Here is a 26,793-nt window from a genome sequence, read left to right as displayed (position 1 = left end):
CTATTTGTTTTTCTTATTCTATATTTATCCTGAAACCCGAAATGACAGGAGCAAGGAAAATGATGTGAACAAAATGGGAAGGGGACTACAAGCTATTTAGAAATTACTACCATACACCAATGTCAGCTGAAATTAAATTGAAAAACCACAATGTTGAGAATCTAAAATCCCCAGAAAAAGTTCTTAGGATTGTTGCTGGATATATAACAAAGTGATTCCAAGAACTGAAACATGTTCTCTATATTTTGCCAGTTTCGTGGGAGGCTGGAAAATTAAGTGGGCAGAAAAAAATGATCTAACCCAAGATTAAGAGCATGCAAAAGATATAATTAAGGAAAAATTTAAAAACAGGAGACAGAATTTTAAATACAAGTCTAAACAGTCAAATAGCTGATGGGAACTGTGGTGAGTCAACACGCTCCCCCCACCTAAACCTATTCAATTTTCATGAGTACAAAAATGCCTTCTCTCCATTGCTTAGATGAGATCAGACACTAATGTTCTCCACGCTCCCACTGAACCCAAATGACATTCTGACTTCTGGCTCCTCTTATCCAAAGCAGCCAAAAAGTCACATCAGTCCCAGAACCTGATATTTTCAAAGGTAATTCTTTCTCTGATACTAATTCAATATTAAAATGTCTAAAGGATTTTTTTTTAAACCAGAAGGCAAGCAGAGAGACAGAAAGAACATCAGAGAGAAGAAAAAGGTCACACTTACTTTTTCAGATTATAAAATTCTTTGCTTAAACACCAGGAGAAAGGAAGAGAGGAATGACAGGGACAGAGAGAGGCAGGGAGAGAGGAAGGGAGAGGGAGGGAAAATAAACAACTCAAAGATCTTGAACTCAAAATTTCAAACATCCATCTGAGATTAACATATAGATACATATAATATTGAGAGACATAATTAGAGCAAATTTAGAAAAGAAGAATTTTTTTCAATTGAATTCAGAAGTTCTGATTTCTAAGATAAGACAACCTGCTTTAGGACACTAGATTCTTTTACTGAAATGTTGACAACGTCCTAAAATCCATTTGAGAGCAATGCCCCAAAGTATCATATGTCAGCAGTATTTTGTTAAATGTCTTTGAAAAGCTGTTCATCTAATTAAACTTGGCATTTGACAAACATCTGGGGGAAAAAGCTGGTCCAACTTCTTGGGGACAACATTACTACACCAGCAAATGTATAACATTTTCAAAGGTTCTCTAGGTCACACGATTTTGGCATGCAGACACAAGAACGCAATCTAGACCAGAGGTCGGCAAACTTCTTCTATAACGGACTGGATAGTAAATATTTTAGAGTTTGTGTGCCATGTGGTTTCCATCACAGCTATGCAACTCCACAGCTGTAGTGCAAAAGCAGCTACAGACAATACCTAAATGAGTGGGCATGACTGTGTTCCAATAAAACTGTATTTATGGACACTGAAATTTGAATTTCTTGTGTCTTTTTAAAATTTTTTTTCAACCACTTAAAAATGTAAAAACCATTCTTAGCTCATGGGCCATACAAAAATAAGCAATGGGCCGGATTTGGCGCATAGGCCATAGTTTGCCAACCCCTGATCGAGACAATTAAATCAAGAAGAGAGGGATATTAAACTGCTTCATGAAATATCAGGCATTACTAGAGAAACTCAGAGTCAGTTCGGGCTGGGTGGGGGGGCCTTCATTTTCTAAACATAGAAAGTTATCTGAAGGCAGTTGCTACTAAAATAATTCAAGAGGGTGAAATAGGGCACTAAAAAAGAAAATTAAGTTTCTGAATCCACTGATAAGAGAGGTCAGTAATCTCTCTGAGGAAAAACAGATTTCTAGGGAGCTGTCCTATATAGTCCATGAGTTCTTGATGTGGGAAACTGTAATTTTACATGATTTTATACAGGAAGAAAAGCAGCAGCAATTTAACAATCAAATCAAGGGAAAGAATGGCAACAAGATGATTACAATCAAGCAGAGAGAACTAACTGCAACCTCCAAACAGGCTACAGATCCAGAACTTGGGGACAAGGTCATAAAGTGGTGACCTCTGAAATTGAAGTCAGTAAGTACCATCAAATAATGAAATTAACTGTGTGCAAAAGTAACCTACCTGAAGAGATGGTTTGTAAGCCTGTTGCTAATGGGAGAAGGACGCCTCCAAAATCTCATCAGACACTAAAAGACAAATAATCTGAGATAAACTGAGCGCTAATTAATCATATCAATCTGTGGCAATGTCATAACACAGGGATGGAGGTCCACATGGAGAAAGACAAGCCAAAGATTAGAATCTGTCAGTGTTTCTCTGCAGGACTGGGCAGGTGGAGGTGTGCCCTGGCCTAACTCTGTGGGCCCATCTTGCTTCGAGGAAAGATGGGTGCATCCAGCTACCTTGTTGAAGGAGGGCACCTCCTGTGCAGACTGTCCACTCGCCATCCACTGCACAAACAGAATAGCTTCCCAGATTCTCCTACTGAGAATCAATGCTCTGGGCCAGGCCACCCCAGTGTCTCATCTGCCTTGCAGTTGTATCTCTCCTTATAAATTAAGAAACTGGTATTCATATGTATTATTAAGTCTCTGATGACTTTGGTAAACATGAAGAGTCCCCCAAAACCTTCTGATCATGACCATGGGCGAACTGATCGAAAAATTCATGCAATTCTCCCATGCAGTTTCTGAAACTGCAAACTGAGGACAAGGCAACCAACACCATAAAGGACACATAAGTGTGAGGCCACCTTGTTCAGCCATAACTAACTGGTCTCTCTTTTTACTACCCTTAAAGAGAAGGTATAGTAGTTGAGAACACTGGGCTCCAGAGTCAGACTGCTCGCTTTAAACAAATCCTTGCTCCACTACTTCCTAAGGTTTCTTCAACTCCCTGAGCTCGGTTTCTTCATTTGTAAAACAGAGATGAAGAAGGGATATGCCTAGGAGAGTTGTGAGATTTAAAAGAGAGAATGCATATGAAGCGCTTGGCACAATGCCTGGCACCTAGAAAGCACTCAAAAAATGGTAGTTCTTTTTTGTTACTACCATAGTCAGTATTTTTAGTATTATTAACTGTAACAATGGTGATAAACTACTTTCCTGAATTCACTGACTCCGGTAATACTCTAGTAGCTGATCTTCATTCACAGCAGTTTTCCTCTTTATCTGAAGCTCTAGAGAGCATTTCCCCTTCTTAGGGCACAACGTTAATTCCAATTGAAGACCCCGAACAACTTCTGCAAAAGCTCTTCAGCCAAGGTGCAGAACTGCTCCTCCTTCAACAGCTACTATCCTGATCACATAAGCACACCAGCTCAGTCTCATTCCCTGCTTCCAGCCAAACTCATAAACCATGCCAATTAGCCTCAAACTTTCCTACCCTTCCTGCTATCAAATTACTTCTTTTTCTTCCATTATTATAAAGTAAGAGCTCTCCAACATTATGGCAAGTTTACCACTTACCAACCCCTGATATAAAGATCTTAACACTCCCTTAGTAGGTAAATACATGTAGAGAGAGCCATGAGGGAAATGCAAATTAAAACCACAATGAGATGTCACTTCATACCCACTAGAATGGTCATAATAAGAAAAAGACAGATTAAAAACAAGTGTTGCCAAAGATGTGGAGAAACTGGAACTCTCATACACCGCTGGTGGGAATGTAAAATGATGTAGCCCTTTTGGAGAACAATCTGAAAATTCCTCACAAGTTAGACAGAGTAATCATATGATCCAGTAATTCCACTCCTAGGTATATATGCAAGAGAAATGAAAACGTATGTCCACACAAAAACAAGTATATGGGGACTTCCCTGGTGGGCCAGTGGTTAAGAATCCATCTGTCAATGCAGGGGACACGGGTTCGAGCCCTGGTCCAGGAAGATCCCACATGCTGCGGAGCAACTAAGCCCATGCGCCACGACTACTGAGCCTGAGCTCTAGAGCCCTCGAGCCACAACTACTGAGCCCACATGCCAAGACTACTGAAGCCCGTTTGCCTAGAGCCCGTGCTCCGCAACAAGAGAAGCCAGCACAATGAGAAGCCCACACACTGCAACGAAGAGTAGCCCCCGCTCACCACAACTAGAGAAAGCCCGCGGCAGCAACGAAGACCCAACGCAGCCAAAAATAAATAAATAAATACATTTATTTTTTAAAAAACAAGTATATGAACAAAGTGACATTATTCGTAATAGCCAAAAAGTGTTAGCAACCCAAATATCCATCAACAGATGAATGGATAAACAAAATGTGGTACATCCATACCATAGAATATCATTCAGCATTAAAAGGGAATGAAATATTGACACATGCATCAACATGGATGAATCTTGAAAACATTATGCTAAGTGAAAGAATCCAGTCACAGAAGACCACGTTCTGTATGATTCCATCTATATAAAATGTTTGCAAAAGGCAAATTTAGAGAGACAGAAAGTAGACTGGTGGTTGCTAGGCGCTGGAGGGGTTGGGAGGAAATGGGAAGTGACTGCTAATGGGTATGTAGTTTCTTTTGGGGTTAAGGAAAATGTTCATCAAATTGACTGTGGGGATTAATATACTAAAAACCACTGATAGTACACATTAAATAGGTGAATTGTATGGTACGTAAATTTTATCTTCATAAAGTTTTATGTAATAAATAAAAGATAAATAAATATCTGCCAAATGAACAACAAATGACCTAAAGAGGAGTGCTGGGTCCCCACGGCGAGTAGGCTGTAAGCGAAAAAAACTAGGCAGCAAACTCATCAAAGTGGGGTGAAGTGTTCCCCCAAAACCACAGACTACAAATCTTTTTTTTTTTTTTTTTTTTTTGCGGTACGCGGGCCTCTCACTGTTGTGGCCACTCCCGTTGCGGAGCACAGGCTCCAGGCGCGCAGGCTCAGCGGCCATGGCTCATGGGCCCAGCCGCTCCGCGGCATGTGGGATCTTCCCGGACCGGGGCATGAACCCGTGTCCCCTGCATCGGCAGGCGGACTCTCAACCCCTGCGCCACCAGGGAAGCCCTACAAATCTATTTTTAAAAGCCACTCAAATCAAACATCTGTTAGCTTTTCGTACGACTCCAGAACGTTTTCACTACCCTAATTACAGACAATGTAAATACAGTGTCATACAAATGGACATTTATTTAACAGGGTTTCTTTTTCTAGCAGTCTGGGTAACTCAGACATACACGTATGTTAGTACATAACATAACATGTACTGTATATGCTAGAGAGCAGGTCACACCTATCAAATTTAACTCATTTATTTGTTCAATCAACATTTACTATATGCCTACTATGTGCCAGGCAATGTCCTAGGTGTCAGGGATGGAAAGATGGCTGAGACACAAGCTCTCCTCCCCAGAAGCTCACCGCACAGCGAGCTGAGAGTTATCATGCAGAGACAGGAGAACGTTCTGACTCGTGTGGCTACAGATGAAATAAGCTCCTAATAAATGTGTTTCAGTGAAAACGATACGCATTTACAGTGCGGTGGCTACTAACCCTGAGTGCCCGGTCTTCTCAGAAGCAGCCTACCTGTTGACGTGCTCCTCCCAGTCCTCCGGAGGGGGAGGTGCATCCGCGTCGGTCCTGGCGAAGATGACATGCCGTTCACACTCATTCATCACGCTGCGTGCCTTCTGATTGTCATAAAGTGGCACAGGGGTTGACGTGACTGTCTCCACATCTATTGGGACATCTGACTCGCTGTAAAGAAGTGAGGAAATAGGACCAGCCACACGTACTTCACACAACACAGGTATTTAACGATCATCTGGTTGCCAAAAATGTCTCTTTAATATAATCAGCTTTTATTTATTTATTTGTTTTGGCTGCGCCGTGCGGCGTCTTAGTTCCCCGATCAGGGATCGAACCCGCGCCTCCTGCATTGGAAGCAGGGAGTCTTAACAACTGGACCGCCAGGTAAGTCCCTAATCAGCTTTAAAGTATGCATAAGCATATTATATCCACAAGAAAATTATGATCCAAAGTCATCTTTCCCACGCTTGTCTAGATCTCTGCCCTCTGACATGCTGGTATGTGCTGGGGGAACACAAAGTTGTTTTAAAATGAACCTATGCAAAAATGACAAAGAGCTATTTTTTTTAAAAGGACAAATATATTCCCTAAGCATATAGTTGATTGCCTAAACGTGCTTTCCAATACAGTAGGTATAAGCCACGTGGAACTATTTAAATTAATAAAAATTAGAGGGAATTCCCTGGTGGTCCAGTGGTTAGGACTCTGCACTTTCACTGCCGAGGGCCTGGGTTCATTTTCTGGTTGGGGAACTAAGATCCTGAAGCTGTGCAGCGTGGCCTAAATAAATAAATAAATAAACAGAATTAAAAATTCAGTTCCTCAGTCACACAAGCCACATTTCAAGTGCTCAACAGACATATCTGCCTAAGGCTACCATGTTGGACAGAACAGATATAGAACATTTCTATCACTACAGAGTTCTGTCGGGCGGTGTTAGTCTAGAGTTTTAAATAAATTCATACAAACTTGCCCTTTCCTTAGCAAGTCAACTGGTAGTTAATGATATGCTATAAAAGCCTATGATTGTCTAAGACAGATCACCTGGAATGCAGACGCCTTAGCTTACTCACTCTGTAAGGAGCCTACAACAGAAACAAACATAAGTGGATACCTGAAGGATCTTTCATATTTTAAAATGTTAAAGAAATCCTAGTGCCATGAGGGTCCTTCACTGCACCAACTTTGTCACCCAAAATCCGATGTCAATCAAACTGGCCCACTGGCTATCTACCGAACATCACTTTAACTTTTTGACCTCAAGGATGTTATTGTATCCATTCCCAATGGCTGGAATAATTATACCATTATGAAATGAAGTGAAATAATGTGCAGCTAGATTTGGTGGTGGGTGAAAGAGCTGATTATCTTCTGTGGACCAGACATTGGACAAGATACTTAGACTTGTCTTCCTAAAATAGAACTCCTGATTTCACCATTCCAACCACATCTTCCCCAAGCCTTCCCCGACTCATGGCACCACCCAGCTGCTCAAGCCAGAAATCTAAGAGTCATCCGAATGTTGCCTTTCCCCTTAACCCTGGCTACTCCTTCCAATTCACTACAGCAGGGCATGTTGGATGGACCTACAAAATACACCTCAAGGCCAACCGTTTTTCTCCACCTGTTACTATTCCTGCTCCATCAGGCTCATGATCTCTGGCCCCAACCACTGCAATGGTCTTCTAGCAGGTCTTATCTACTCCACTCCTGCACTATAATCTATTCAACAAAAATTCAGAGTGATCTTTTCAAATAAAAATCCAATCTCTAGCTTAAAATCCTTCAATGACTTCTTACCAACTCTTAGGATCAAATTCCTACATGAGGTAGCCTCTGCCAACTTCTCCCTTAGCTCCCACTTACACCCCCATTGCAACCACATTCTGGACCCAATGGCCTGAAAAGAGTTCCTAAAACATGCCAAACTCCCACTTTCAGGGCCAATATGTGGAGCCAGTCTATAAAAGGACATAATTTTCTGAGTACTGAAATGACCAAATCCACAAAATCTCACTTTAAGAAAATATCATGAGATATGAACACAGGAGTCTCAGTATCAAGAAGCTATTACGTAACTAAGAGAAAGACCTCAAATTCTATTTAAAAGAGCTCTTCAGTTATGCCCTAGGCCAGAAGCATCAGGATTATGCTGGATTATTCCCTAAAGTCACAGACCCCATGCCCTGTACATTCAAAGTAGGCCAACAAAATGCTGCTCTCACTGGGAAAAGAAATAAAAACCACTATTCTACACGTGTTGAACACACACATCATGGTACTTCTAGCTCATTAAGGCTCACTCGGGGATCTAAAAAAGCAAAACACGAGATCTCTATTCTCCAACAAACCTAAAACCTGTGCCAGGGGAAAGATTAAACATCAGGTCAGATTAAAACAAACAAACAAAAAAACCTCTTCCCAATAAAAGTTTATAAAATTACTAAGGGCATGATTTAAGCATCAAAATAGAATATATCAACATATCTTGAAACACCAGTAATCAGAACACCTTAAAGGTCAAAAGAACTGCTAAATGAGTTTATTTAGGCCAAATGTAATTCTATCACATATTACATGGTAAATTTATTAAAAAGTCCTTACCCTATAATGTAGGCGGGCTGAATATGTAACCAGACCTAGGAAGGGTTAAGATCAACCCATGGTGACAGTTCTGTAACAAGCTAAGAGAGAAAGCAAGGTCCTGGGGCATATGCTCCTCAACTTTCCAGGTGAAGCCAGGAAAAGCAAATCGAATTACCGTAAAAAAGTTATTGCTGCCAGTGTTGGAGCCAGATCACTGGACTAAAGGAATGAGTCTAATCCTAGGTGGCAATGTTTAAAAGTCAACTCTTCAGTCTTTTTCTTCACAGTTGAAACAATCCTCTTCAATTCCTCTTCCCAGACAAGTCCTGTTATCTAAGTTGTTTGCTTTCCTTTGAACATCTTGCTTTCCTAACTCATGAGATGTCTTGATGTAGGTGTCCACATATAGGCCTGATAACCTCACGATGTTTAACAGTGATGCCTGAATTAAACATCCAAGCCCCACCCCCCCTTTACCATCTCCCACAGTAAAATCCGCTCTAATCTCCAAATCTGATCACTGCCCAGTTAGGGCAATGGCCACCCTTAGGAGAGAAGCCCAAACTCACATGGTACTTTCGTGCTGCCTCCGGGGAGTAACAAAGAGCATGCGGGTGGGCCGGGCACTACTGGCATCTGGGTGGGCACTCCACGGCTTGGCATAGCTATGATCCAGAAACACCAGGTCCAGCTCCCGCTCATGCACCGAAAGCTGGAAGAGCAGCGAGGTGCCCATGCGCCGCGCTGACGTCTGGAAGTCCCTCTCCCCACCGCGGTGGGCCATGTCAGAAGAGGGGCAGCAAGTCAGAGAACGGGTACCTGCATGCTAGTCACCTGCAGTGAAAAGTTCCAGTTTAAGTCAATTCAAATGCTCAGAATTTCTTCCAACCTAGAACATCTAACAGGCTTCTTACTTTTGTGACCTTCTAGCATTCGTTACTGAGTATCCATCACACTACAGACCCTTGCCCACGTAGGGAGGGCTCCTGAGATCCCACTCCACCACCAAAAAAGGCTATAGCACCACCTCCATCCTCAATCTCTACAATTTGGTCCGCTGCAAAGCCGAGGGACTCCAATGTTCACCAAGGCAGATACTAAACTTGCTTGGCCAGCGCCCTAATTTCCTACGTGGGCGGGACGGGTTTTGGCAAACAAGAGGAATTACAAATACTAATAATTCTGAAGCTAAGGGTCTCTACGGCTGCACACCATTCTCGAAAGCTTCCCAGAGCCCTCTCCAGCAGTAGCGTGAGCATCCCAGGAACAGCTGCTTAACGTGGGCCTCACGGAAGCCCTTGACGTCTCGTTTGTGTTAAACAAAAGTTTTGCAACGACTTCATAATGTTCTGGAGTTTTAAAAATATACAGGTGAGAGCTCCTCCCCAAAATTTGTAACAATGCTATGCGAGGAAGACCCCTCTCCCTCACCGAGGCCGGGGTGGTCCCTGGGGAACCGCCCTCTGCTCCAGGTACCCTTCGGGGGTCCAGCCACCGAGCCTCAAAACCGCCCCAGCTGGTAGCCAGGGCTTGTGATTCGCACGTTACAGACGGAGGCGCCGGTTCAGGGGGATGGAGTGACTTAGCCAAGGTCACCGAGAGTTCACGACGAGGAGGAGCCGCCTCCCGCCCACCCCGGCCCCGCGCAGCGCCCGCGTCACGGCGGCCCGAGTCCGCCCCCGGCCCCACACGGCCGTCCGACCCGGGCCGCCCGGTCCCCGCGCACCCTGGGAGCCCGGAGGTCCTCACCGAGACCCCCGCCCACACCGACACGGGCCTCGACCCCACCCCGGGCCCGCCACCCCCGCCGGGGCCGACCCTTCCCTCACCCGCAACCTTCCGGCCGCGCGCTCAGCCCTGGCCGGATTCCTGTGCGCTTGCGCATTACCGCCTCCAAGCCCCGGCGCCCCGGGCACCGAACAAAACGCGGAAGTGGATTACAGCCTGGGAAGGGAGGGGCGGTGAGCCGCAAAACCCGGAACGGATATAGCTACGGGGGAAGAGAAGAGCCCAGAACGCGAGCGGGTCTCGCAGGCAAGACAGCGCAGAGTCCGGAGTTCGGGCCTATTGCATCTTCAGCAGGGAAAACTAGGGCGAGGGAGGAGGCTGGCTCCTGCAGCCCCTGTTCTCGCTTCCCCGCATTGTTGCTTTGCCGGGTGGCTGGCATACTTCTTTCTTTTAATTAATTTTTATTGGAGTATAGTTGCCTTCTTTTCAAATCTATGTAAATAACTGTTTAAGAAACTTACAGGGGCTTCCCTGGTGGCGCAGTGGTTGAGAATCCGCCTGCCAATGCAGGGGACACGGGCTCAAGCCCTGGTCTGGGAAGATCCCACATGCCGCGGAGTAACAAAGCCCGTGCGCCACAACTACTGAGCCTGTGCTCCGCAACAAGAGAGGCCGCGACAGTGAGAGGCCCGCACACCGCGATGAAGGGTGGCCCCCGCTCGCTGCAACTAGAGAAAGTCCTCGCACAGAAACGAAGACCCCACACAGCCATAAATAAATAAATAAATTTTAAAGAAACAGACTTACAGACATAGAAAACAAACTCATGGTTACCAAAGGGGAAAACGGGGAGGGGGATAAATTAGGAGTTTGGGATTAGCAGATACAAACTACTACATATAAAATAGGTAAACAGGGGCTTCCCTGGTGGCGCAGTGGTTGAGAGTCCGCCTGACGATGCAGGGGACACGGGTTCGTGCCCCGGTCCGGGAAGATCCCACATGCTGCAGAGTGGCTAAGCCCGTGAGCCATGGCAGCTGAGCCTGTGCGTCCGGAGCCTGTGCTCCGCAACAGGAGAGGCCACAAAAGTGAGAGGCCTGCGTACCGCAAAAAAAAAAAGTAAACAGTAAGGTCCTACTGTATAGCACAGGGAACTGCACTCAATATCTTTAAATAAACTATAATGGAAAAGAATATGAAAAAGAACATACATACATATGTGTGTGTGTGTGTGTGTGTATAACTGAATCACTATGCTGTACACCAGAAACAAACACAGCATTGTAAATCAACTATACTTCAATTAAAAAAAAAACTGTTTAATTTATAATTGTGATAGTAAGGGCTGGTATTTAGAGAATGCCAATCAAGTTCTAAGTAACATAAATAACCTACTTCATTTAATCCTCTCAGTGACTTTATATGCTAGGTTCTATTATAGTCATATCCATAGAAGTCAAGTATTTTGCCTAAGGTTACACAGCTAGTAAGTATCAAAGGCAGAACTGGAACCAGGCAGCCTGGCTTCAGAACCTCCTCACAGCTCCACTCCCCACCATGCCTACTGCAATAAGGAAAAGTGGATAGTGATCTGAGCACGTAGAACAGCAAGCCAGCCTTGGCTTGGGTGATGGGGTGGGTGTCCCTGGGAAGGTGACCTTAAAGCTGAAACCAAAGGAAGAGAATACGGTAGCATGGTAGATGCTGGGTGAGAAGCTCTCCAGGAGAAGGAACAGCAAAGACAAAGGCTCTGGGGCAGAAAACAGCTTTAGAATATTAAAAAAAAAAAAAAAAAGTGGCAAGAACAGTGTAGCTAGGAAGCAGTGGTCAATAAGTGGAGAGAGATGAGGTTGGAGAGGCAGACATAACTCAGACCCTAAAAGGCCCCAGATGCCCCAGTAAGAATTCTGGTACTGACCATAGATTGCTTTGAGTTAACTTTCCTCTGTGTTTTGTAAAGAGAGAGTAGATCCTAAAGTGGGGGATGTTAACCTTCTTCGTATCCTTCAGAGAACATAGCCAGAATATAGGGAATGGATCCTGTGTTGACTGATTGATGACCGATCAGTTGGTTGACTGACTGACAGTGGGACCCCAAGGCAAGAAACGTGGTTCAAGAAGAAAAATAAATCTTTACCACTTCACACCCGCTAGGATGTCTAAAAAAATCAATGGTGACAACAAAAAATGTGACAAAAAGTGTTGGCAAGTACGTGGAGAAATTGAAACCCTTGTACATCGCTGATTGGTTGGTAAGATGGTGCGACCTCTTTGGAAAACAGTCTGGCAGCTCCTCAGAATGTTAAGCATAGAGTTACCATATGACCCAGCAATTCCACTCCTACATATATACTCAAGAGAATTGAAAACATATGTACACATAACAAGTACACAAATGTTCACAGCAGCATTATTCATAATAACCCAAAAATGTTAACAACCTAAATGTCCATCAACTGATGAATGGATAAATAAAATGTGGTATATCCATACAATGGATGTATCAGCTCATAAAAGGGAATGATGTACAGTTGTCACCTGGTATCCAGATTGGTTCCAGGACCCCCCTTGGATACCAAAATCCACAGATGCTCAAATCCTTTACATAAAACAGTGTAGTATTTGCATATAACCTACACACATCCTCTCAAATACTTTAAATCATCACTAGATTACTTATAATTCCTAATACAAGGTAAATGTTATGTAAATAGTTGCTGATGCACAGAAAATTCAAGTTTTGCTTCTGGGAACTTTATGGAATTTTTGTTTTTTAATATTTTCCATCTGCAGTTGGTTGAATCCATGGATGTGGAACCCATGGATTCGGGGTGGCCAACTGTACTGATACATGTTACAAAACGGATGAACCTTGAAAACATTATGCTCAGTGAAAGAAGCCAGACACAAAGGCCACATATTATATGATTCCATTCATATGAAATGTCAGAATAGCAAATCTATAGAGACAAAGTGGATTCATGGTTTCCAGGGGCTATGGGAAGGGGGAAATGGGAAGAGACTGCTAATGAATATGAGGTTTCTTTTCAGGGTGATGAAATGTTCTGGAATTAGATAGTGATGACAGTTGCACAACCTTGTGAATATACTAAAAACCTGAACAGTACTGTTTAAAATACTGAATCTATGGTATGTGAATTATATCTTAGTAAAGCTGCTATTAAAAAAAATGCTTTATTGTTTTAAGACACTGAGATTTTTGGAGATGTTTGTTACCTCAGCATAACATAGCCCATCCTGACTGATACATCCAGCCAGACTATCAGTCAAGTGCAAGGGCGGAATAAAGACATGTGCAGACCTACAAACACTCAAAAAATTCAGAAAGCTATGGAAAATCGTGTTCCACTAAGATGAGAGAGTAACTCAAGAAAGAGGAAAGGATCTGGGAAACAGAGTCCAACACAGGAGACAAACGGGGGAATTCTAAAACTGGTGGTGAAGAAGGGAAGCCCCAGGATGATGGCTGTGCTACAGGACTGGGGAGCAACCAATGTAGACTAGAGAGGAGAGGAGGCCAGGAGAGATCTCCCCAGGGCTCAGGGAAAATGAAAAAACTGGTAAAATACCTGATGCATTTGAACCTGGGGGAGACTGTATTAAAAGGAGATCACAGAGCTGTTGAAGGATGTTAAAAGACTTGGTCAGACTTTTAAGAAAAGCAAGCAAATGAAAAAAACGAAGCAATTTGTAAATTACAGAAAAACACAAAGTTGTATTAGAAAGGATGAGGAGGACTTCCCTGGTGGCACAGTGGTTAAGAACCCGCCTGCCAATGCAGGGGACACGGATTCAAGCCCTGGTCCAGGAAGATCCCACATGCCTCAGGGCAACTAAGCCCATGCGCCACAACTACAGCCTGCACTCTAGAGCCTACGAGCCACAACTACTGAGCCCGTGTGCCACAACTACTAAAACAACTAAGCAATGAACAACTAAGCCCGTGCTCTGCAACAAGAGAAGCCACCGCAATGAAAAGTCGGCACACCGCAACGAAGAGTAGCCCCAGCTCACCACAACTAGAGAAAGCCTGCGCACAGCAATGAAGACCCAACGCAGCCAAAAATTAATTAATTAATTAATTTAAAAAAAAGAAAGGATGTGGAATTGGAGGGTACTACTTGATCTGCAGTTAAAAAAACATACATTATTATAAAAATGAAAATACTGAATGTAGATTTAGCTCCTAAATGAGATACAATTATGAGAACAGGATGCAGGAAAGGCAGGTGTAAGAAAGCTGCCATGGTGTGATAAACAGCAGTAGATAATATCTAAAAGTGATGAGTTGGGGGAAGTTTGGGAGAGAGAAGCTAGGAGGTGGGAAAGGAGTGAGAGACGATATAAAAGAGATGACTTGATAGACAGAGTCTCAAAGTGAAAAATTCAAGAGATGCTATTTAAATATGCTATTTAGAGGTTAATACTACTATTAGGATGACAGGAAAAGAGCAGCCTTCGGTCCATCTCTCCCCACGCTTAACTCTCTTTCCCTGGCACTTATCCTGAGCCTTCATTCTGCTGTTTTTTTCTTTATACTCTGATCAGCGCTGTGTATGGGTTTGTATCTTTTCTCTGCCCCTCTTCCTTCCTCAGCACACCAGGTTTATCATTTTTTTCATTCTTTGCCAATTTGGGAGGTGATAAATGGTATCTTGTTGTATTTCTTTGCTTATTAAGGAGGTTGAATTTTTTTAACATCTTTTTTGTTTTTTGGGCTTCTGAGTCCAATTTGGCAAAGTGATAAACAGTATCTCATTGCGTTTCTTCCTTTTCTTTTTTCATAAATTTATTTATTTATTTTTGGCTGCATTGGGTCTTCGTTTCTGTGCATGGGCTCTTCTCTAGTTGTGGTGAGCGGGGGCTACTCTCTTGTGGTGCATGGGCTTCTCACTGCGGTGGCTTCTCTTGTTGCGGAGCATGGGCTCTAGGCACGCAGGCATCAGTATATATGGCTCACGGGCTCTAGAGTGTAGGCTCAGTAGTTGTGGTGCATGGACTTATTTGCTCCGCAGCATGTGGGATCTTCCTGGACCAGTACTCGATCCCGTGTCCCCTGCATTGGCAGGCAGATTCTTAAACACTGCGCCACCAGGGAAGTTCTCATTGTGTTTCTTTGATTATTAAGCAGGCTGAATTTTTTTTACATCTTTTTTTTTTTTGGTCCATTTGGACAGTCATCTAATCTATACTTTGCCCCATTTTCCTTTGGAGTATTCATCTTTTTCTTATTGAATTATAAGAGCTGTTGCAAACATTCCCTACTTTGATATACCTTTATTTATTTATTTTTTTGTGGTACGCGGGCCTCTCACTGCCATGGCCTCTCCCATTGCGAAGCACAGGCTCCGGACGGGCAGGGTCAGCGGCCACGGCCCACGGGCCCTGCCGCTCCGCGGCATGCGGGATCCTCCCGGACCGGGGCACGAACCCGCGTCCCCTGCATCGGCAGGCGGACTCACAACCACTGCGCCACCAGGGAAGCTCTGATATACCTTTTAAGGTATATTTTTCTGTACAAGAATCTTGAATTTTATGCGGTCAAATCTATCCGTCTCTTCCTTTTCCTGGGTTTGCCTTTTGTGTCATGCTTAGTTTGGAAAATTATTAACAAAGCAACAAGCATTGTGTTGTGTTTACATTTCAAGAAAAACTGTCAGGAAGTACTTTTTAAACCTGCTGAAAGCAGTCCTAACACCAAGATCACACATTCAGTTTTTTGGGGTTTTTTTGCTCTAAAACATACCCATGCATGTTTTAGAATGGGTAGTAAGCTTACTGCTAAATTGTTTCATCAACGAATATACTTTTTTAAAACATCTATTAATTTTCACGCTAACTATTGGATAAGGTATAATTTATATAATGTTCAACCCTAAAGCAGAAAAAACTTAGGGACAAGAGCAATGACCCCGTTCCATCCTCATGCTGAGAGGCCTTGAGGGCAATGAAGATGCCACAGCAAGATAATATGTCAGATTTTTCTTTAACCTTACAAACCCAGCTGGCGTAAGAGCTCATTGATGAGAAAGCTAGTTTCTGTTGGTTCAAGAGAGACTCATATCTAGACTCACGTTTCCTTTAGAGAAAAGGAGGCCTAAATGTTTGCTTCCACATTAGGAAGGACTTCTGAAACACCACTGAAATCGTCTTTGATTTCCTTATTTCTTTTCTCAGCTCACCTCCCTTCTCTATTTTCTCACCTAAACTGTGTGACTTTGGCAATGATTCACTCCAGATAACTTGCTTGTATAAAGGGCAGATATTATCCTTCTACCTGATCTTGAAATCAGAAGGACAGTAAGAATGAGAGAGAAAAGAGAACGGAAGGAGGAAGTGAAGTTCAGCCAAACTGGTTTGTTTCTACAGCCCTGGGCGCCTCAAGCCACTGGCTTCGTACTCTGTGATTTCTTCTTCCTTCCATTCTCCTCATTCCTCTCCAGAACCAAGAACCACCACCCAAGAACCACTGACCTTTGTGACATCACCTCTCTTGCTAAGCAACACACTCGGGACCTTCCTTACCCCCTGAGCCCTGGGAGAAGCTTTGGACCAAGTTGCTCCAAGAAGGAAGCTTTGCCAGAGAAGGACGGAGGGAAGTAGGTGGAAGAGATGCTGCGGCTTGTCGTGTGGTCGGCCAAGATTAACCCACCCCTGAGCCCCCCACCCAGACCCTGCGTGTCCGTGTACTTCAGAGGTGAGAGCCAGGAGCCCTGAGAGGCAACATACGTTCAATGAAAAACTAGATTTATCGGTGCCCTGTGTCACAGAAAGGTGAGGTAGACACCGTCTGGCTCTTTCAAATTTATCATCCTTGTTGCTATTATTTCTCTTAGTATGACTCCTCTGCCTCCCATTTTTTCCGGAGAATGACTACTGGAGAAAAAGAAGATGAATACTTCTCAAGTTTCTTCTATGAACTAGGGCTGTGCCACAAACAGTTTAAAAAAACCCCAAGTACCTGCTTCATAGGATGGCTGTGAGGATTTGAAAAGATAATATACAGACAGGTCTTTGTACAACTTCTAGTAATAACTGCTCAATTGGATGAATTACTTTTATAATCAACAAAGTTTCATCATAAACGTAATGATTTTTGATCCTCACAACAATTCTATGAGGCAAGTTTTATTGTCTCAATTTTTCATAGATAAGGAAAAAAGTCCAAGAAAGGTGGGAGGGGTGGTGTAAAGGATTTATGAGAGAAAATGAAAGAGGTTAAGTGTATCTATATAACAAAGAGCTGGGAACAAAAAGGGGAAAAGGGAAAGAAAGATGAACAGTCTGTTGGAGGAGAGAAAGGGGGTGGACACAGGCAAATGAGGTTTTCCAGGAAGTGTGGGGAGTGAGAAAATTGGGACCAAGAGAAAATAGGACACAGTAGTTTCCCAAAGAAATGAGCGAAGACTGAAATTCCTTAAGTTTTTTTCTGGCCTGTGAAACCCTGCTTGCTGAGTATGCTATCACTCAGAGATGGAACACTCAGGACTCCAGGTGCACAGGGTGATGTAGGTTTATGTCCCCAGTTTGCGGGTTGAAAGAGGTGTAGTGGAGGTTCAGCATGTCTTTGCCCTGAAACTAATTTTATGGTGAGCTGGGGAACAGTCTGATTCCAAGCCATCTTCCCTGTCACCTCCCAGGCATTGTCCTTCTCCTCCTAGAAATCTCTCTTACAAAGATGCCTACAGGGCTTCCCTGGTGGTGCAGTGGTTGAGAGTCCGCCTGCTGATGCAGGGGACACAGGTTCGTGCCCCAGTCTGGGAAGATCCCACATGCCGCGGAGCGGCTGGGCCCGTGAGCCATGGCCGCTGAGCCTGTGCGTCCAGAGCCTGTGCTCCGCAACGGGAGAGGCCACAGCAGTGAGAGGCCCGTGTACCGCAAAAAAAAAAGAAAAAAAAAATGCCTACAACCCAGAATCCTGGGTTTGCCCCCAGATTTCCTACACATTTTTATAACTGAATGTTTGTTTGAAATCTTTTATTCCTTTTTCACCTGTCGTTTCCAGCCCCGCTTCCCCCATATACCATCCCCTACAGTGTCCCCCTTTCCCACTACTGGACAGGCACAGAGAGTCCCCTGCTTCTCCCCCCACCCCCGACTGTCTCCTCTCTCTTCTCTCTCACACACATTCTTTCCTTGGGAAGAATCTCAAATTTAGCAATTTAGAGGTTCTTTGCAGGGCTATAGACTGTTCTTTGTTAAAGATATTTCTGGGGAAGGCATATTTTAGTGGATAAAGAGCTGTCAACCCATTAGAGATATTTTGGGATGTATTAGGGTACACTAGCTTTGCTCGGTCACAGCGGACCCTTAAATCCCAGTGCCTTAACACAACAAAAGTTTACCTCTTGCCCACACCAAGGGCTGCATCGACTGTGCAGATCAGGCAACAATCCTGAATGACTCCTCCAAACAGTCGTTTAGGGACCAGCTGCTCTTTGCTTGTGGCTGCAAAGTCACCAGGTACCACCCAACAGGTGGTGCGAGCGCATGTGGAGAGTGGGGAGGAGAACGGAGACTCTCATGGGAGATTTTGGGAGCCAGTCCAGGCTGTGGTGAGCACGGATCCCACACTCGGTTGGCCAGAATGAGTCACACGGCCGCACCCGGCTGCAAGATGGCTGGGAACTATGTACCCAGGAAGAAAATGAAATGAACACATAACATTATCTGACACATGGGGTGATGTCACTCTTATAAAAAGTGAGAAAATTTGAAATCTCCAGAGTAGGAAAGAATCAGTGCTGTATCACATCTGCCAATGTAGACTTGATGTTTTCTACATCTAGATAAGTCCTACCCCTCTTTGCTCACTTGAACCTAGACTTTGAAATATTTCCTACCACTAATGCCGGCCCCTTGGTGTCTTTGCAGATGTCCAGAGGACAACTCATGAGGTGGAAGGCAATCATCCCATATGGAACGAGGTAAAACACATCAGGCAAGCCCAGATGAGGCAATGACAAGCCCCACAGTGAGGCTGGGTCCAGACCGTGCCCAGGAGTCTAGGGAGGGGACAGGGAGCCTCATCAGCCTTTCCCAAGGCTGGAACATCATGCCCTGCAAGTAGCCTCTAAGCTGAGAAGGCCGTGCAGGTCTCGGGGCCACAGCAGCTCTTGGCCCATCTCACCCACTCTGGGGATGGACCCATCTTGTCCAACCAGGCCGTCCTGATGTTCCCAGAAACCTGAAATAGAGACAGGCCTCCTTGTGTAGGATCCCCTCTCATCTCCCATCCATCCATGTCCCCCCACCCAGTCCCCAAACCCCTTAGCTACTAACAAGCCCACAATACTGCTCAACTCCCACAGTTAAGCTGTGGGAGCCCAGGTAGGTTGCCTGGTCCCTTGGTGAAGGTAGCAAATGCCATCCTCTTAGGAAATTAGACTTGAGAGATATTCCTCAGTTTGAGAGAAACACAGGGCCAGCCCGTTCCCTGTATATTTTCGAATTTCCTAGGAGGATGGAAAAGGGAGGGGAGAGGGAGGATGTTGACCTGTTTGTGCCTCCCACAGACCCTCATCTGGCACCTCTGGAACCGCCCCCTGCAAAAGGACTCTTTCCTGCAAGTCACCCTTCGGGACATGGGCTCAGTAAAGAAGGAAAGGTAAGGCAGAGAGAGAGACAGGAGGAGCCTGGTTCTCTGACTAAAGCTACGGCAGATGCTGCATCTGTAACTCACTCAGATGCAAGGACCAGAATCCACTCCAGACAGCTAATGCAAAAAAAACAAAGGTGGGGTGTGTGTATATGAAGGCTAGGTATATAGATGGACAGATCAACTAGAACTAGGAAACTGGGGACCCAGGGACAGTTCTGTCTCTTCTGAAGGCACGGAATCTTAAATCTCTTTCTCTCTGCCCAACCCTGGCTTCTCATCACAGCCCCATTCTAGTGCCTCACTGAGACTGGGGCTATGGCATCCCAGGTCAAAATTCCCAGGACAGAGAATCTGACTGGCCCAGCTTTGGTCAGGTGCCCACTTCCTGGTCCAATCAGCTGTTACTTGGCACAGGTCCCATTCCGGAGGCATGTGGGTGCAGAGCTTCTGGGAAAAGGCTGGGCAGGGCAGAGCCAGTAACTGGGGTGCCCACTGTCCAGGAAACCCCAAAGCCAATTCCCAGAGAGTTGAGAGCCCTCTGGTGGATGCTCCCAGTCAACAGCATCCTTCCTGAAGCCTCGGTGGGCAGCACAGCTTCGAGGAGAGAAAGACATCTCGGGATAAAGTCATGCCAGGGACGGAGAAGGACACCATTTCCTCTGGCTCAGGAGCTCACACCTGCTCTTTGTCTCCCCAGGTTCATTGGCCTGGCCACAATACTTCTCAAGCCCTTGGTGAAAAAACCAAGTGAGATCCTTTTCGTGAAGGACCTGACCCTGCTCAACCATTCCATGATGCCCACAGATGTGAGTCGGGCCCTAGGAAGTGTGCGTGGAGGAGTGGGGGCAGCTGGTGAAGCTGAGCTATCCACTCCAGCAGAGTGCCAGTGTGCCCCCAACCCAGAGAGCACTTTCTGCCCTGCGGGGGACCCATCACACTTCCCATCATCTCCCCAACTTCCCCGTGCTGCCCTCCATCCACCTACCCACATCTCCACCCTTCGTCCTCCCATTGAGATTGAGTGTTCAGTTGATTGTCCACTGGTGTCAGCAACTATGCAAGGCCTGGGATACAAAATTGAATGAAACCCACATCTGTTGTCACTCTCGGTGACAAGTGCTCCAGCACGTGTATATTGGGGTCAGTGAGCTATTTCACTGAGGTCAAGAGAGAATGAACAATTCCACTTGGGAGGAAATGGAAGGCTTTACAGGGGAGGTGATTAAGATGTGTGGAAACACATGAAGACCAACCAGATGAGAACAAGCAAAGGTGATTTATTCAGAGCTTGCTATATAACAAGGGAGTCAGCCACCATCACTTGGCTTTGACAGAGACTCAAAGGCAGGCAGAGGAGTGGGAAAGCTCTATGTTTAGAGCACTTAGGGAGTGTTTAGGGGTCGATTCTGATGATGGTCTGGAGGATGGACGGTCAGTGAGAGTGCTTGCAGGCAGGAGGTCAGTTAGGTGTTTGCTGGAGTTCCCACATGAGGTCATAAGACATTGGGCTCGGAGGTTAGCCTCAGTGGTTCTAGACTGGTCTCAAGTCAACCCTCTCTCTCCTCCCCACCCTGCTGCATCCTCTTCTGTCACCACCACTAATGTGTGCCTCCTGTATTCTTCAAACCCCATCCATGGTAACCCATTGCTCTCTCCAGTTTATAACCTCCCTCCATCCCAGACCGCACAGGCCCCCATGGTGTGGTCCTGTGCCATGGCCAGCATCACTCCACCCGGGAAGACTGGGTGTGGCCCCTGCCAGGCTGGACCATGTTCCAGTGCTATGATTTGGCCGAGGACTGCAGGATCTTACAGCTCCCCTGCCTTTGCTTTGCAGTGCACTGTCACCCTACAGGTGGCCCTTATGACCCCCAAGGATATCGAGAAGATAGGTATGTACTTCCATGGGACTAAACCCTGCATTTCACCAAGCATAGCTGGATGGGCTCTTGGGGATCTTGAAGACTCAACCACTGAGCCCTACAGAAGGATAGTGACCAGGTTAGGGTCTGTAGGCCAGATCTCCGGACACCTGCCTGAGGTCACCTGTCCTCCCAATGTGTCCACTTGTCGTCTGTAGACAGAAGACCCAGCCTCCAATGGGCTGCAGAGAGAGGCAAGGATGGCCATTTCCAAGGGCCTCCATATGTAGAGTGTGAGGCCCAGGGTTGCCCATGGTGGGTGGAGACCATGGGAATGTCTGGGGAGGATATGTGCCCTTGTCAGGGCCTCTTGGCCATGATTTTAGTCAGGAGCTGGTCACTGGGGATAGAACACTGAAATGGGGGAAATGCCTCCAAGTCTCCTGAGCCCCAGCCTCTGAGAGCCCACCATGGACTATGTTTCCCCAGGCGATGAAGACCACCTGGCCATAATGGCACAAGAGGTGACCAGGCAGCAACGGATGTTTCCCAGCTCCGCTGTACACAAGGCTCTGTCCCCAAAGCCTCAGCACTTCCAGGTAAGGCCGTCCAGGGTGAAAGCCCACATGATTTGGCCGACACCCTCACTGTGTTCCCAGGCCATCCCTGCCTCTCCACAAGGTCATGGAGGAAGGTCAGGGCTTCAGATTGGTCTCCAGGTCCTCAGATCTTCACCACATCCTCTGCCCCTCCAGGGGTCATTCTGGGAAACTTCTGCATGTGGCTGAGGCTGGAGCCAGCTCCAGGGAGGCGACAGGAAGCACTGAGGGCAGTGCACACCAGGCCCTGGCCATGCTGGGGAGGCAGGGCTGAGGCCTGGACCCTGCCCTTCAGGAGGTGGCAATACAAGGCTAGCCTTGGGCAAGGAGAAATGAGCTGCACAGCAGAGGCTGAGGAGAGTTCGAGGGGATCCCTGGGAAGCTCCAGGGATTCTGGAACCCCCATACCATGGCTTACCAACTTACTTCTGATCTCTAACCTGTAATCTAACGTTTCTGCCATGGTTGGAGCTGCTCCCCAGCCAGCCACGTGCTCAGGAGACTGGGAGTCATCCTTGGCTGCCCCTCCTCCCCCCAACCCCCGCCCCCCATCCAGTCAGTGGCCAAGTCCTAGCTCTTCATATCACCTGGCCGCACCCATTTCTCCATTGCCTCTTCCATCCCCTGGTCCCAGACAACAGCATCCCTTCTCTGGACCACCTTGAATAGGCTCCTCCCAAACTCCCAGCCCCCAGCTCTCTCCTGTCCATTTTTCAGTCCAAGTGGTCTTTCCAAGATGTCATTCTTGGGACTTCCCTGGCAGTCCAGTGGTTAAGACTCCATGCTCCCGAAGCAGGGGGCATGGATTCGATCCCTGGTCGGTGAACTAATATCCCACATGCCGCATGACCCAAACTCCTTACGATGGCTTCCCAGGCCCTTGATAACCCAAGCCTGGCCCCCAGGCCACTCTGTCCCCTGCCCCTGCCCCGCCCCGCCCTGCTGTAACATCCTGCACAGCTTACAGTCCCCACTCTCAAGACTTTCTCCCCAGCCACCAGGCCTTTGCACGTGCTGTCGCCTCCTTTGGAGAACATTCCCTCTCCCCATTGGCCCTGTCCCTCTTCACGAGGCTAGCTGGCCACAGGATAGAAGGTCAGCATGCCCAAATCACTACCCTTCCTACGTACTAGTGCGTAGGGCAAAGTTCTGACATGAGGCCTGTTTGCATGGTTTGACCACTCTTGTCTCTGATGGTCAGGTAGCTGCACGTGTATTAATCCTTGAAGGGCCCCTGGACTTGATGGAGACACAGGAGGCCTCATGGAGAATGGCCGGATCCAGGGGCTGGGCTGGGAGAGCTGCGTGCTGTTACTACCTCTAGTCACGACAGGCTCCCACGACTGTGCCCTGCCAGCCGCCGCCATCTCCAGTTCCTTCCCCTGGGGCCTTAGCCTGGATCTTACAGGCTCTTCTCCCTCCCACCTTCTAATTCTAGGCTCAGACTTCATCGTCCCTTTACTGAGTCTCAGGAAAGTATATAAAAGCAGAAGAAGAAGAAATCACAAATCAGAGATGAAATCACAGATCAAATCACAGATCATAGATTCAACTGCACAGAACTTTAAAATGTTCGATTCCCTGAAAAGATCGCAGACAAACTTAAAAAGATAGCAAACTGAGAAATGTTAGACTTTATTCTGTAACAAGTCCCTACCACTCAAGAAACACCCAAGATGAAAAGGGCAAAGCGGAGGTGACAGTTCCCAGAAAAGGAAAGAGAAGGAACCATGGCCTTCCCAGGGCCCATGGGGTCGCTTTCTATCCGCAGTAGATGTTTCTTATCAGAACATATTGTTCTTCTAGGGAAGAGTCCCCACTGGGGAAGGGGAGCCCAACGTCAAGTTCCCCTGTTCGCTCCTCTGCAGGTCCGAGTGAAGGTGTTTGAAGCCCGGCAGCTCATGGGCAAGGACATCAAGCCGGTGGTGAAGGTGGTCATCGGAGGCTACCAGCACCACACGCGGATCAAGATGGGAAATAACCCTTTCTTCAATGAGGTGGGCAGCACGTGCCCTTCAGAGCCGAATGGGGGCACTAGGGCCAGGAGGGCCAGCCAAGGGCCGGGCATTTCCTGCCGGCAGCCAGCAAGCTTGCTCCCTGACATGGGTGCTTTCATTTGTTTGTTCCACAAACTCTTACTGGGCATGGAGGGCCAAACACTGGGCTTGGCACAGGGAATAGAGAGCGAGTAATTCCGAGCCCTGCATGGGGGGAGCCAGTGGTCTGTGGGGGGCCTCCCGCATATGTGAACACATAAAGGATGACAACCGGGCAAGACTGCGGTGCACAGGGATTGCAGCCGCGAAATGCAGACCCTCTGTAGCCCTGGCCACTGCAGAAGCCCCACCTCACAGCATCGTGTCTGACACGGTAGGAACTCCATGAACATGCGCCGAATTAATTGATGACTAGACCACCAAGGAAAAGATAAAAGCACGGTGCAGCAGGGGTTGGAGAGGACTCCGAAAGGGCAGGATGGGGAAAGATAATTCAGGAAAAAGGAATAGTGTTCTCAGAGGCCTGGAAAGGAGAAGCGGCAGGGCTGGTTGGCAGAACTGTAGACACGGGTGTAGTTGGAGGGGAGTGGCCGGAGGTGAGCCTTCAAAACGCCCTGGGGCCCCGTCATGGACGGGACTTGGGAGCCATGGAGGGATTCAAGCAGGAGAGTGACAGGGCCCGGTCTGCATCTGGGGGAGGAGGTTCTGGCTGCAGCAGGGAGTGGGGTGCAGTGGACCGAGAGGGCGATCTTTTTTTTTTGGCCGCGTTGCTCAGCTTGTGGGATCTTAGTTCCCTGACCAGGGATTGAACCCAGGCCCTCGGCAGTGAAAGCGCAGACTCCTAACCACCGGACCGCCAAGGAATTCCCAGGGCGATCTAGAAAGAAGCCGGGGCTTGAATCTCCATCCCAGGGCAGTTAGCTGGGCCTTGGTCTGCTTCTGACAAGTCCTCCAGGGATCCCTTATCCCACCCTTTGCTGGATAGAAAACCCCTCCGGGACCTGGCAGGCCTCTGCTTCTGTGGGGGGAGCGGTAGGTGGTAGTGAGCTGAAAGCCATTGAAATGGGTGAACAGCGGGGCAGAAACCTGCTAGTCTGAGGCTTCAGGCTTGCTGAGTCCCTGGGGGAAGTGGTGGAAGGAATGTCTCCTAAACACACCCCGACTCTCTCTGCTTCAGATCTTCTTTCAGAATTTTTATGAGGCTCCTGCAAAATTCTTCGACGACACCATCTTAATCCAGGTGAGGTGCTGGACAGGGTGGGTCCACTTTCTTGTCCCACCTCAATTCTGGAAAGTGCGTCAGCCCCGCATCCTTACCTGTAGAGCTAGAGTCACATCAGATGGTCTTTCTGACCCCAAGGCAGCACCTCTGCCACCTTCTTTATCTCGGCAACCAGACACTCCATTCATTCATTCATCCATTCATTCATTCATTCAACAAATGTTATGGAAGGCCAACTGATAGGCCCTGAGCTCAGCTCCGAGGTGAACACAGCAGCCCTTTCCCATGTGCCAGTATTCTCATGCCACCCTTCAAATGTCCCCTCAACATGGGACATCCCTTTCTCCAATCAGACGGAGCCCGGTAACAATGGTGAGCATGTATTTATCAAGTGCTTCCTATGTGCCCAGCACAGGGCTAAGGAGAGCAAGACTTCTCCCTTGAAAGTTTACATGTTCTTGAGAAACAGCCAGGACAGCATGCAGGGGAGAAAGTTGAGTGCAACAATTTGCTTTGTGGAGATCAAGTGAATTGTCCTCTCTGATCGATTTCCTCATCTGTAAAATGGAGCTGCAATATATGAACTTCACAGGGCTCCTCTGCGAATTAAATGAGAAAAACGACATGGAAGTGTCAGCCATTAGGAAGCATTGAGTAAATCCTGGAGAATCCAGATGTACCCTTATGATTCCTCCCATGGGGCTGGGGGAAATTGGGCTTGTGAATAACTGAGATCTTTCTGGAAACTCCCCTGCAGGTGATGAATTCCTCAGTGACGAGATTCAATGCAGAGATCGGGAGATTCCAAGTGAGCACTGGATGGAGGAGGCGCGGTTTGGTGAAACAGTTACAGTGACCCACCCTGGGCTCTATGTCTAAGTCTAGGGGAAAGGATTTTGATGCTACAAGATCCAGATTTGGATCCACCTACCAACTGGGTGATTTAGACAGGTTATTCGGAGCCTCTACTTCCTCATCTGTAAAATGGGGATAATAATATACTCAACCCACAGGGTCATTGTGGGGATTAAAGTATGTAACATTTATGAAAGTGCTGGGTGCCACGTTGAATCCCCCCACACTTATAACACTGTGGAAGCAGAGGACTCAAAAGGTCAACCAAATTGCTGGAGAAACCTAGAGAAAGATTGCTGCCTATGAAGACAAGAGTAAAAAGATTTGCTTTGGGAAAGACCCAGGTTGAGAAGTGAGGAAAGTTCACACGGTCATGAAGGGCTAAACTAAGATTCTCCGAATCCAGGAAGATCAGGAAAAGTTAGGGTGGCCAGATTAAATACAGGATGCCCCGGAAATTTTGAATCTTAAACAACAGGTACTTTTAAATATAAGTATATCCCCAGTATTTCATGGCTCCTCATGAAATATTGCTTGGGACCTACGTATACTAAAAAAGTTGGCGTTGTCCGAACGCGGGTTGGAAAAGAATTTCCAGACATAAGGCAGAATGTAAAGAAGATAGAATTTATTAGAGGGAAGGGTCGCTGCCGGAACAGAGGGCCAGCTTCCTAGTAGTCTGGGAGAGTCAAGCCCAAACGTGTGCTATTGATCAGTTTTTATAGCCAGAAAACAAAGGAATGGTCCGAGGTGAAATTTTCCTTTAGCAATTGGTCGCGGCACATATACCTTCCTTCTATAGG

At 46.6% G+C, this 26,793-nt stretch overlaps 2 protein-coding genes across 6 annotated transcripts in view; one reads left to right on the top strand and one right to left on the bottom strand.

The window, feature by feature from the left end:
- The window catches only part of KANSL3 (KAT8 regulatory NSL complex subunit 3), a 41,749-nt gene extending 31,789 nt beyond the window's left edge, over nucleotides 1–9,960 (bottom strand). For 4 of the 5 annotated variants that reach the window (XM_060027322.1, XM_069541259.1, XM_060027323.2 and 1 more), the window contains exons 1-3: nucleotides 9,935–9,960; nucleotides 8,675–8,939; nucleotides 5,517–5,687 (exon numbers count right to left, since the gene is read on the bottom strand). In XM_060027322.1, coding sequence (XP_059883305.1) covers nucleotides 5,517–5,687; nucleotides 8,675–8,889 — 386 coding nt within the window. In that variant the 5' untranslated portion in view covers nucleotides 8,890–8,939; nucleotides 9,935–9,960. Of the gene's footprint in view, nucleotides 1–5,516; nucleotides 5,688–8,674; nucleotides 8,993–9,934 lie in introns of those variants that run through there. The other variant, XM_060027321.1, reaches the window with a different exon arrangement.
- A 6,506-nt stretch (nucleotides 9,961–16,466) lies between these two features.
- FER1L5 (fer-1 like family member 5) overlaps nucleotides 16,467–26,793 on the top strand; it is a 47,885-nt gene continuing 37,558 nt past the window's right edge. The window contains exons 1-9 of the mRNA XM_060027689.1: nucleotides 16,467–16,551; nucleotides 18,729–18,781; nucleotides 19,370–19,461; nucleotides 20,153–20,261; nucleotides 21,293–21,347; nucleotides 21,807–21,916; nucleotides 23,785–23,913; nucleotides 25,091–25,153; nucleotides 25,893–25,943. Coding sequence (XP_059883672.1) covers nucleotides 16,467–16,551; nucleotides 18,729–18,781; nucleotides 19,370–19,461; nucleotides 20,153–20,261; nucleotides 21,293–21,347; nucleotides 21,807–21,916; nucleotides 23,785–23,913; nucleotides 25,091–25,153; nucleotides 25,893–25,943 — 747 coding nt within the window. The remainder of the gene's footprint in view (nucleotides 16,552–18,728; nucleotides 18,782–19,369; nucleotides 19,462–20,152; nucleotides 20,262–21,292; nucleotides 21,348–21,806; nucleotides 21,917–23,784; nucleotides 23,914–25,090; nucleotides 25,154–25,892; nucleotides 25,944–26,793) is intronic.

Source organism: Delphinus delphis, chromosome 12 (assembly GCF_949987515.2).
Source record: "Delphinus delphis chromosome 12, mDelDel1.2, whole genome shotgun sequence".
In the NCBI taxonomy this organism is placed as follows: domain Eukaryota; kingdom Metazoa; phylum Chordata; class Mammalia; order Artiodactyla; family Delphinidae; genus Delphinus; species Delphinus delphis.
This window is presented reverse-complemented; position numbering and strand designations above follow the sequence as displayed.